This window comes from Macaca thibetana, chromosome 3 (assembly GCF_024542745.1).
Source record: "Macaca thibetana thibetana isolate TM-01 chromosome 3, ASM2454274v1, whole genome shotgun sequence".
Taxonomy (NCBI): Eukaryota; Metazoa; Chordata; class Mammalia; order Primates; family Cercopithecidae; genus Macaca; species Macaca thibetana.
Genome location: NC_065580.1, coordinates 90,873,874 through 90,886,448, shown reverse-complemented (window position 1 = coordinate 90,886,448; position 12,575 = coordinate 90,873,874). Strand labels below are relative to the sequence as shown.

The 12,575-nt window shown below is 41.3% G+C and overlaps 2 protein-coding genes across 2 annotated transcripts in view; one reads left to right on the top strand and one right to left on the bottom strand.

Annotated features, from left to right (window-relative positions):
- ITGB8 (integrin subunit beta 8) overlaps window positions 1-1,654 on the bottom strand; it is an 86,083-nt gene extending 84,429 nt beyond the window's left edge. Inside the window, exon 1 of the mRNA XM_050785401.1 lies at window positions 397-1,654. Within this exon, the coding sequence (XP_050641358.1) occupies window positions 397-523 (127 nt within the window). The 5' untranslated portion in view covers window positions 524-1,654. The remainder of the gene's footprint in view (window positions 1-396) is intronic.
- On the top strand, window positions 968-4,034 carry LOC126951354 (uncharacterized). The gene is made up of 2 exons (XM_050785403.1): window positions 968-2,966; window positions 3,479-4,034. Exon 1 carries the CDS (start codon window positions 968-970, stop codon window positions 1,529-1,531), a length of 564 nt encoding a protein of 187 aa, XP_050641360.1. The 3' UTR covers window positions 1,532-2,966; window positions 3,479-4,034.
- The last annotated feature ends 8,541 nt before the right edge of the window (window positions 4,035-12,575 follow it).

Below are 12,575 nucleotides of genomic sequence, written 5' to 3'. Positions count from 1 at the left end.
TTAAAGGCAAGTTAGTTGTTAGTGGACCCAAATGTTAGAAAGATGGGGAGAATATTCTGTACAGACGATGCCCTTAAGAATGGACCAGGGCCCCTAAATGACTTCTGTAAACAGGACACCCTGTCTTCCAAAATTCCTTTCTGTTAGGGCTTCCTCAACACCTAGGAGTAACACACAGTGCCTCCTCTGATAATTAGTCCTTGCTGTCGCTCCAGGGCAGAAATGCTTGACACCTGGCCTAGAGGCCATCTGTGCTAGAGGACGCTGCCACGCACCCGCCCTCTTGAAGTTCTCTGATGACCGCAACTTACCTGGCCGGGATGCTCTGGCTGGGCAGCTCTTCGTGCCAGCCCAAGACCTTTGAGGAAAAGAAGAAAACAAAACAAAACAACTTACCACCTTGGCCCAGTCCAAGAACAAGTGAAAGTACCCAGGCTGCCCAGAGGAACGAGGCGGGACCTCGCCGGTCGTTTTGCAGGCAGACAAATGCAGCGGTAAAAAAAGCCAGGGCCGAGCCGCACATAATGCAAAACAGCCCGCCCCGCGCCCGCCGCCTGGCTGCTTTCCGGACGCGCGCTCGCGCCTCCCAGGCGCACCTCGGGGCCCGCGGGCCGAGTGTCGCTAGGACGTTTTCCGCAGGCCTAGCAGGCTGACCCCGCGGCTCGGAGCAAGCGGTGCAGGTAAGCGGGCCCGGGCACCGCTCGGCATCTCAGGGCCCCTGCGGCCCTCCCGGCTTGGCACGGTGGGTCCCGCGGTCTCCGCGAGAAGCACCTCCTTCGACGGCCAAGGGCACCGGCGGCGATTGGAGAGAGGGCTCTGCAAGGGCTCCGCAGCCTGGTCCGGGACAAAGAAAAGAGCTTTTGTTTCTCTCCAGCCGGTGGGGCTTCTGCTGCATAAATCAGCTTAGCGAAGAGCCAAACACAATCAAACCCAAACAAAGCCCGAAGCTGGGGGGGAAACCACCCTAATGTACATTCACTGGGTGATGCTGGATCTGTGGGAGGGGACGCCGGCGAGGTCGAGGGGAAAAAAGTCGATGGCGCATCAATCAGCGCAGTTTCTTCCACAGGTGGGCAGGGAGGCCAACTTCACTAGCTGCAGCTTTGCAGCCTTGCCTGCGGAGCAGCGGGCAAAGACAAGTCGGCAGCGTCCTGGCTGGCGAGGGAGGAAGCTCGGGATGCCAGCAACAGGGGGAGGCGACTCTGGGAGCTCCCTAGAAGCACCCGCCGACTCCCGCAGGCACAGAGCGAGGCATCGCGGCTCCCTGCCTGGCGGGGAGTGGGGCCCGCGGCTGCGAGCGCAGGAGGGGAGGTTCCGCTGGGTGCCGGAGCCCGGCTACGCGGGGCGGGGGCTGCTTGCCCTTGTCCTGTCGGCCCCAGTGCGCGGCTCAGGCGTCCCGCAGTCCAGAGCCCGAGTTGCTGGCGCGCTCTGGGGTGCACACGGCGAGGATGCGAGAGAGGCGAGGGCGGCGATGGGCGGGAGAGGGGTGGTCCTGCTCTGGCCCCCCGGGGGGCTTCAGACCTGCGGGTAGCCCGGTACACTCAGGGCAGAGAGTTGCTAGGAAACCTCCCCACGCTACCGGAGCGCCTCGGCTTGGCTGCCCGCAGGCGCGGCTGCAGCCCGGGCAGGAGCAGCAGTAACAGCTCCGAGCAGCGTGGGCGGGACATTGGTGAGGCATGAAGTCACCACGGCCCACACTCGCTCTTTGTTTTGCTCACTCCAGCTCTTTTTTTCCCCCCTTGGCTCTGATAGTTGCCATTCCCATCGTTCACAAGAACTCCTGAAGCGTAGCCGCGCAACAGGAATGGCACGCCTCGTTCCCTTCTCCCTCCTCCCCCGAATCCTTGCACCCCAACGCTCGCGGGGGTGGTGGGAGACTCGCTCAGCGCCAGCAGCAGCTGCGAGCAAACCCCAATCTCTCACCCCCGCGCTGCTCGCCGCTTTGTTCGGAGATACTCACTGCCCCGCAGCTGCTGCATACAAAGTGGAGTCAAGGGACCGCCCCTGCCCCCAACGCCCTCTACTCAGCACTTTGCTTGCAGTTAGGAGCTCGTCCTCTGCCCCACCACAAGGCTGCCCCGGTCTCCCTAGCCTTTGGAGAGTTGGACCAGTCTGCAGGGGCTGTTCCCGGAGCGACTGGCCGAGATTTCTCGCTGCTCCTTCCCTACTCAAAACCTTAACCCTGGGCTGGACAGCCCTGTTTTTCCCCAGCGTCTGGTGGTGGCTCTGGGCTTTTGCAAGTTACAGTGGGTCTTTTGATCTTAAGCGTCACCTTCCCAGTAAACGGAACAAAGAAGTTACAGACAGCAGCTAAGTGGGGAGAGGGGAGCTAAGGAGAGAAGGTGGGAGGCGTTTCTGCCTGCTTGCAGCTCAGAAATTTAGGTGCAAGTAGGATGCGGGTGTTATGCTGGGCAACTGTCCGGGAAGCAGCGCGCCTCCTCGGGTCCTGTCATTACCACTCTAAGTCGAGGGAGGGAACTCAGTCCCCCGCATTGGAAACGAGGCAGTGTTTCCAGTTCAACACTGTGATGGTTCTCTTTTCCCTCTAGGGGCAGGAGTGATTCCCAGTCCAGAAGTTTGACCTCTTATTTTAATACAACACCCGCCTCTTACAGGCAACAGACCAGTCCAGCCAGGTCAACGTGAAATATGCGGGAGTTTCCCCCCTTCTTATTTAATAGTTTCCGTCTCCTTATTTTTAGTTAAAAAAAAAAAAAAAAAGGTAGGAGGCGTGCTCTCTCTCTCTTTTTCTTTCTGTTGACTGAGTGAATGGAAAGTACCTGGTTCATAAACCACAACATCGAAACTCCCCCTTTCAGGTGTGGACTGCACAGCGAGGTGCACAGAATTAGTTAAGCAAACCAGGAACCCAGCTAGAAAATTAAACGCGCCCTGGATCTACAAAGCAGGTCCCTTCGAGAGACCAAAGCCGTGATCCCAACCTTAGCAACATAATTCTACTACAGGTGATGTACTCTAAATAAATATAAATAAATCCAGCTCCGCTTTAATTTTTATTTTCTTAGTTCCAAGTTTGAACAGTTATAGTTTTGTTTTTTGGTTGTCCTAAAGGAAAGACCTACACATTAGTTAGGAAGGGTGTGAGGACTTGAAAATTTGAACACAAAAGTATCATAGTCAATATCTGATTAGTGACTCTTCCATTGGGCAGCCTGTGTGTTTTCCAGGGGTTATGACACAGACCTACTGAATGCAGCCACCCTTGAGATGTGCAGTGCTCCAGTTAAAAAAAAATTAAATCCCTCATTCCTGTAAGGATTGACGTAAAGTGTACGTGAGTACACTTTAAAGTGTCTATCACATCACCATTCCATGATATTCTAAAATACAACTCGTGATGCTGGGTTGTAAGTGGCAGTTACAGTAACAAATAACATATAAATGTATGCAAACAAGAAAGGATGTAACTTTATGAAATTGATGAGGTATGCACTAATTTTTGTAACTATATTTTTAGGTGTTGATATATTATATATACTAATCCAGAAAAACCATGTAGCAAGAGGAATAAAATGAAGTTCAGAAGTCTGTTTCGGGAAATTTTGAAGCCCTTTAGAAAGAAAGATTTCTACATTTTGTTACGTGAAATTCATGCAAATATATGTCAGGTGCCAGTGCTATGGAGTTGTTGAAGAAGAAGCACAATACCATTTATTACCACTTCTCAGTTGTAAAGAAGCTGTAACTCTGGTTGTTGAAATAAAATAAAATGAAACATCCTAGATGTGAGACTGACCCCTGCCAGTTATTTACAAAAAAGTTATCTGCACATTTTGGGCTGTAAACATAAAAGTTAATTCTCCTGAAAGACTGCAAATCATCTTTAGGGTTTTCTTAAAGTAAATACAACTAGTGACCCAGGAACAAAAAGTTTACTTGTTTCCAATAAATGTCACTGATCACCACAACTCATCCTTTTTCCTATAAGGAAATGTACAGCACATTTTAAAGAAATGCAGTATTGTTATCTTCGTCGTATTACCTGAAGAATTCTAATAAAGGAAAATTGTTTCAGAAGATGGTGACTTAATTAATTTGTTTTTCTATCATGTTTGGCTATCTTGCTTTGAAATTTCTGACAGCTAATTTTTCATCATTTGTGGTAATGAGAGGAAACGAAATTCACAGATAGTCTAAAAATAACATTTTAGTTATTCATTCCAGGCTTCCTATCATTAGAGTCTTTGAGCTGAGTTACTAAAAGGTCATAAAATGAGATGACTTAAATTTCTTCCCTACTCCTTTAACCTTGATTTCTCACTAAGTCAGTTTATGGTAAGAATGAATAAGCTATAGATAGGTAGCAGGAGTGAGGGAGACATTCAGACTGTTTTTTAAGAAAGGATCTTGCTATCTCACTATGTTGCCCAAACTGGCCTTGACCTCCTGGTTCAAGCTTGAACTCAAGCTATCCTCCCACCTCAACCTTCTGTGTAGCTGGGATTATAGGTGTAAGACACCACATACAGCTGTGGCTATTAACACATTAACTAGATTTGACCAAATTATTGATCTCACAGTGGCACGTACAGACACATTTGAAATTTAGTGTGTTTAAAATGTTTGAAGTTGGGATCAGAGCCATTCAGTATGTTTTGGGTGGATATTCACAAGTTATCTATGAGCTTGTCTGAGACATCTCAGAAGATGATTAATGGTCAGACCAGTGAGATATATTGTTGTGACTATGACCTCTGGCTTCTTCTAATGATAAAGTACATAAGTTACTTGAAGATATTTTTCACTGAATTGTTAATAAGACAGTGTTTCTCATACTGTAGACTGAAGACTGCATACAACACAATCCCCCATAGAGTAATTCTGAGTTCTAATTCCTTGTCTCTATTCCAGGAGATTGTGAATTAGTAGATCTTGTATGGTGCTCGGCAATCTGCATTATACCAAGGCCCTCAAATGGTTTTTATATGCTCTGAACTTTAAGAACCTCCTACTTTAATGGGTTAACGCAGAGACTTCTTAAAGGCCTCATGAGTGTTTAATAACAAAGATCAGTGTCAGGTGCAAAATCAAAGAAAAATGAACTGCTGGAGCCAATGTCTTTTGCCAAGATAGTTTATGGATGACTCAATCAGTGAGATATTAATGTTTTCTGAAACAAGACTTCCATGATTAAGCTTGGGAAATGCTGAATTAAAGTCAAATTAAATCCTTTACTAGAGGAATTTCCAGAAACTCAATAGACCAGCATGCCATTAGATTCTCCAAAGGAAGAACCCTTTATTCAGAGAACATCTCACAGATTAATCTTCCTTGAAGCATGCTGCAGAGCTAGCCCCATTTTACAAATGTGGAAACTGAGACAAACATTGGCAAAGAAACCAACCTCACTTTTTCTTTCTTTCTTTCTTTCTTTCTTTCTTTCTTTCTTTCTTTCTTTCTTTCTTTCTTTCTTTCTTTCTTTCTTTCTTTCTTTTCTTTTCTTTTTTTTTTTTTTCCAACCTCACTTTTCCAAGGGAATTCGTGAGCAGGCAGAAATCAGAGCTCTGATACTTCTCAATCATCTCATATTGTCATGACTTTTAGTTTCAAGTAAAGAGTCAGATTGTGGCTATTCTAAGTAAAAAAGGAAATTATTGGCCAGGTGTGGTGGCTCACACCTGTAATCCCAGCACTTTTGGAGACCAAGGCAGGAGAATCACCTGAGGTCAGGAGTTTGAGACCAGCCTGGCCAACATGGCAAAACCCGTCTCTACTAAAAATGTAAAAATTAGCCTGGCATGGTGGCGTATGCCTGCAGTTCCAGCTATGTGGGAGGCTGAGGCATGAGAATTGCTTAAACCCCGGAGGTGGAGGTTGCGATGACCTGAAATTACACCACTGTACACCAGCCTGGGTGACAAAGTGACACTCTGTCTCAAAAAAAAAAAAGGAAATTATTGAAAGAAAATTGGGAGCTCACAGAATCAGCAGGAAGCTGGGAGACTAAGACTAACCAAGGCCAGAAAACACTGAGGCATAAGCAGTAGCAGGAAGTGTCTAACTCTTAAGAACAACTTTGAATCCTCCCTTTGCTTTGGATCACTTGCTCAAGATTCAAAATCCTTGTTGGGAATATCTGATTTTCAGAATTTTCATCACATGTTAGTACACTGGCTTTCTGGGTGTGGGAAAAGGAGAGGAGGGCTCTTGTCTTTGGCTTTCTTGGTAGAAAATATGGGTACTTTTGAATGAAACATTTTATCCATGCATAGTCTAATCCTATGCACAGAGCCTGTGTATGGTGTTATCCTTTTATAGCATGCAGGAAACTAATGCTTGCTTAGCCTTTATCTCATCATTAGAAAGATGATGTTTGCCCTGGCTCACCACTTCATCGCACACAACTGGAAGTCTGTGTGCTAGAAGTGCTAGGGAATGAACAAAATTCCCGGGTGCTGTCTTAACTGTGCACCAACCAGATAGGAAGTGAGGTATAAATACCCCAGCTCCCTGTTTCTTGTATGAAGTCACTTTAGGCCTTGTGTTCTACACTATTTTTGAACTAGTTTTTAATTTTCAATCTATCATGGATTGATACTTAAATAACATAAAGTAAAATGAATTACTGGAAAAAATGGGTATCACTAAAATGTCAAATTTCTATAAAAGTTTCTTAGTACTTTTAATTTTTATACATTCTTTGTCCTGGGCCAGTCTCAAACAGTAGAAGATGTACTAACGCCACACATTACATTAGGAATAATATTTAGCACCATTTTCCGAAGTTCCCCTGTATGACCAAGCTATACTTGGTCACAGTGATATCTGCATTCAAATAGATCCTTCATTGGTTGTCTTTCCTTCCTTCATTTCCCTGTGACCCCCCAATATTTCCTGGTGTCACAGTCTTCTTCTGGATAAAACTAAATTAAGACAAGCAATAAATGTGACTGGAAACTAACCGCTGATGTGCCGCATGTATGAATTTAAATTCTTTTCTTGTCTAGCTATAAGACAACCACAGTGCAAAAAGCACATGGGCTTTGGAGTCTTAAGAAGTAAGTTTGAATCTGCTACCCAGTAGCTGTAGAATCATGGGTAACTTATTTAATTTTCTGCAGCCTCAACTCATTTATGTGATGACTATATTAAAACTATCAAAATTATAAATTAAAATGAAGTATCACTACACTCCTATTAGAACAGCCAAAATCCAAAACACTGGTAATACCAAATGCTGATAAGGACATAGGGCACTCGGAACCATCATCACTGTTGGTGGGAATGCCACTTTGGAAGACAGTTTGGCAGTTTCTCACAAAACTAAATGATCCAGCAATTGTGCTCCTTGGTATTTACCCAAAGGAGTTGAAAGCTATGTCTGCCAATTTTATTCGTAATTTCCCAAACTTGGAAGTAACCAAGATGTCCTCAGTAGGTAAGTAGATAAATAAATTGTGGTACATCCAGACAATAGAATATTACTCAGGACTAAAAATAAATGAATTATCAAGCCATGGGATGACTTGAAGGAAACTTAAATGCATATTACTAAGTGAAGGACACCAACCAAAAAGTCTAAATGTTGTTTGATTCCAACCCTGAGACATTTTGGAAAAGGCAATCTGATGGAGACAGTAAAAAGATAGTGTTTGCCTGGGACTGCGAGAAGGAGAGATGAATAGGTGGAGCATAGAAGATTTCTAGGGCAATGAAACTACTCTGTATGGTACTGCAGTGGTGGAATCATGTCATTATGCATTTGTCAAAACCCATGTAATGTACAATACTGAGTGAACCTTAATGTAAACTGTGGACTCTGGGTGATAATCGTATGTCAATGTTGATTGATCGATTATACCAGATGTAGATGTGGGATGTTGATAGTGGCTGAGCCCATGTGGGGGCAGGGAGTATATTGGAACTCTGTACTTACCCCTTAATTTTGCTGTGAACTTAAAAGTGCTCTAAAAATTAAAGTCTATAAAATGCAAACACATGCTACACAAAACTACCCAGTAAAATAATTGTAAAAAATCAAAAGAGGTCATGAGCGAAACATGTTAGAATTCATCATATATTATCCCAAGGATTTTTGCAATGGTAATTAGGACTATTTTAATTTCATAATATAAACAACATTGAAAATACATGAATACTTATTTCAAGACTTGCATATTGTCATAAAAATAACATCAAATATCTTTGGTTTTGCTGAATACATAACTTTTCCTTTTCTGGTAACTATACTATTCTTTACCCACATGAATAGATGTAGTGAGCATGTCTTTTTATAGAAGTCTGTAATCCTAGTATTCTTTATGACAATCTAGTTTTATGTCTCCTTAATCAAACAAAATTGTTCCACAATCTTTTTAGTCTGAAGTCATCTCTGTACAGTTTGATATACAACTGTATGAAAGTTTCACTCACTTGCATGTGCCAGAGACACATATATTTAATACTGCCTTTTATCTAAAATTTAACATGTTTACCCTAATATGTAGCTAGGGGGGTAAATGAATATGCAATAAGTATTAAGTATTACTTTATTGCTCAGATTTCTAAATGGACAGCAGTATAAAGGACCAACAGCTGGTTCTCTCAAATAGAGGTATCAGCAGACATTATAAAGACAACATTTCACCATTGACATAGTTCATCTGTTGAGCCACCGTGGAATGTGGACTGATTTGCACATCATTACACAGCTAAAGGCCTTTCTGAACTTCAATAACTCAGAGGGAACCCATGACTAAAATTCTCCCTTTCAGCATTTTCTCATGATCACATAGCCTCTGGAGAGTGAAGTCACTACAAAATTTAAATTATTCTAATCAAATTCACATGGAGTTTTTATACTTGGAATACTGCCATTCTCAGCCCCCTTCTCCAATTTCAAAATTACTTCATGTTTCACCTTGAAGAATGTGACCTTTTAACATAGTGAGGAAATTCTTTGCATGTTACGCACAGGATATTCAATTTAAACATTCATCTAATAAATATGTAAATATTTATTGAACATTTACTATGTGTAAAGTGATGGGCCCTATGGAAAACACAAGCATCAATAGAACCCAATCCCTTTTTTGAAAGATACTATAATCTGATTTGGAAATAATATGTAATAATAATAAAAAAGATGACTAATTTGGTAAATTGTTAAAAGTAAGATAGTTCAGAAATAGAACCCAATATTAATAGCAATTTAATATAATATAAAATTTGCTTCAAAAATCAATGAAGAGGGGATAAATAATAAATGGAGTTGGGACAATTATTAGCTACTTGGACAAAAACTTAAATCTAGAAACTTACTTTATATCAAAATACATTCATCATAAACTAAAGAACTTAGTGTAAAACTAGGAGACAATATAGGTCAGTACTTTCTGGCATTGGCAATGAAAGTTCTTTCTACATGTAAAAATAATTTATCCAATTTAAAGAAAACAAATGGACACATTTGATTATACTTTTTTTAAACCTTAGGTATTTATAAATGTTGCGGAAATGGATGAAACACATACCATAGAATATGCTCATACAAATGTATAAGAAAACATTTAGCCTACAATAGATAAATGTGTGAAGAGGATAGAGAATACAGATGTTTAAAGACATGGAAAAAGTTCAGCTTTACTAGTTATCAAAGAAATACTAATTTAAGAAATGAGATACTATTGTTACCCATCAAATGCTCAAAGACTTTAAAAAAATGACAGTATGTAGTGCTAGCTAGGTTAAAACAGGAACTCATTTATGGTGAAATTGCAAATTGGCTGTAACATTTTTTGTAATCGGTTGGCACTATGTAATAAAATCTTGAAAATATTTGAAATATTAATCCCATATCTGGGAATTTAGTCCTTTAAAGGTTCAGAAATATAAGAAATGTATTTATAAAGATCTGCTCTTCAGTACGATGTACAATTCCAACAAAAAAATGAAAACAGTATTTTTGGCCGTTTGAACCCTTTTCAAGCTAAAGTAGCAGGGAAGTTTACCAAGATTTTAAGTGTATCCCAGGTATCACTGTTCCCTCTTACAGATGTATGCTAGACAACACCTGTCTTTCATTAGTTTACAAATTATATTAATCCTGTCTTAGTGAAGCATCTAAATCTTTTCTATTCTCTTTACCCTCTTTACTCCTTAGTAAAACTTCTTAGTTCAGGCTTTTTTTTTTTTTTTTTTTTTTTTTCTTGGAACTCTTAGCCCTCCTTTCTCCACAGTGGTAGGAGAGTTTTCCTTTGGAGACACAAATATAAACTGTTTGTCCTCTTCTTAAACCCTTCTATGGTTCATTTAATGCCACTCTCCAACCTTTCTCCTAGGCCATGGAGAGACTTTTAACATCAGCTATGAAACCTTGGACACCGTGGCCCCAAATCACATTCCCAGTACCCTTTTCTGTGAAATCCTCTGCCCTTTCTCAACTCTGTTTACCCTAGGCTCTTCAGAAGAGAATCCTGGTTTTCTACAAGCACTTTCACTTGCCTTTTCATAGGCATCATTCTCAGCCAGACATGTTTTTTTCCCCGCTTTTTTTTTTTTTCTCATTTGTCCTACTTGATTGTCAAGCATCATTTCTATTGTCACTTCTGCAAGGTCTTTTCAAAGTCTTCTGGGCATGATTTACAATGTCTTTCCTTTTAAGTCATTAAATATTTTCTCATTAAAAAAGTAATATTTTTTTATTATAGAAAACTTATTACATTTTCATGATGAATCTTATTTGCTTTATTTTTATGTACCTGATAAATCATACTAGATTTATCTTTTTTGTTGTACTTTTTATGATTATCTTTCTATGTTACATATTATTCCATAGTGACTGTGGTGCCTAGTATACTTAAATATGCTGTGTGATTGCGCCAGATTCTTGGCAGTGAAATATATTTGGTGTACTTAAATTGGGCAATTTGAGGAGAATTTTCTAATGGGTTAGGGTGTTAGTGACAGCACAGTATCCCTGAGTTAGAAACAGTATGCATGGGTGCAGGGCGCAGAACAGAATGCATCACTATCCCTAGGCTTCAAAAGACAAGAGAAGCATATATTACTGAACCTAAGGGAGATTGAGTTATGTGAAGAGGGCATGTGAAAGGCTGTTTTACTGTTTTACCTTTGTTCAAGAATGGTGGCCAGCCTGAGGCTATCTGCGGAAAGGGGACAGGGAAAATAACTACTCCTACTTCATTCTTCTTCTCATCTTCAATTTCTATCAAGACATACCATTAGTAAAGTTCATTCCAAAGCCAGAAGTTAGTGGAGCCACAGTCAGAGTCTTAGGAAGGGTAGCCTCTCATGACGGAGGACAATTGGAGAGAGAAGCTGGTGGGGTAAACAGAAGACAACTGGCAAACATCAATGTTGGAGTGTGTTCTGTGTATAGTTTTTGGCCATTTTATTAATAAACATATTTGCATGCCTCTTTATCCAAATTTTTTAATATTTAGGATTCTTTTCGTAGGAAAAGTTCCTAAGGTAAAATTACTGGGTCAAAGTTTAGATACATTCTCAAGGCTCCTAACACTTACTGCCAAATAGCTTTGCTTTTCCAAAAGATTGTACAAATTCATCCTCCAACCAGAAAACCATGAAACTGCTTTTTCATTATATTTTAAACCCTGGGGAATGTAACCCTCAGGAAAAACTTTCTGACAACGAGTAAGAAGGAAAGGGTGGGTGTGGTTGGTTTGGTTGGGAGGATAGTTGCTAGTCTGTAGGTAGAAGAAAACAGGGCGAGCCAAAAGACCCAAAGAAATAAGAACTAAAGGACTTGATGAGATGCTTTGTCCAGTTAAGATCGCAATGCTGGGGATGGATTGTGTACTTTGAAATGGCTTTCTAAGTCAGGCTTCCAGCAGGAAACAGAAAGCAGACAAATTGAGTAGTTGAGGCCTGTAGGGAAGGTTTTAAGAAAAGGAACAACCGGTGGTGTAGTCCTCTGAGACTTATAATAGTGGGGAACCTTAGCATCCCTGGCTTGGAGGAACAGTAAAAGACAATATTTCAAGGGACACATACATACACTCACACATGGGGAATGGGGGGCTGTGTAAGGAGGACCTCCAAATGGGAAGAAGGGATTAAATCAATGGACCAGCAGGGGGAAAGCAGGGCAAATAAATGCCCTGACTTTCATTTCTCTCTACCCTCCAAACTCCTGCCAGTGCTCCCAGATGAGCCAAACTCAATGGAAGCTAGAGGTAAAGTAGTCCTTTAATGCAATCTATACCAGCCAGCTTCCTGGGGGCATAGAGTGGATAGAGAAGGAAACTGGATGGACAAATGGAAAATATCCAACAGATTTAAGTTTAAAGGATATCAGATGGCCAAGAGATAAGAAATTGGCTTTATTAAGGTAGCCATAATCTATCTTGTCAAAGTTAGCAAAAGAAATACAAAAATTGCTACTTAGTCTAAATTTTACATATTTGATTAATCACTAAGTGTTTGTATTTTTGCTAACTAAGGTCTCTTTGCTCCCATATATACTCCTACTTTTTCACTTGGACTCTTTGGATCTTCTTGATTGACTGGAAAACGCAAGTCCCAGAATCAAATACAAAGAATGAAAGTGAAGGAAGAGAAACAAAGGTCAC

What these genes read in the sequence shown, in the direction of transcription:
- LOC126951354 (XM_050785403.1), top strand. Translation starts at nt 968, where the DNA reads ATGTACATTCACTGGGTGATGCTGGATCTGTGGGAGGGGACGCCGGCG.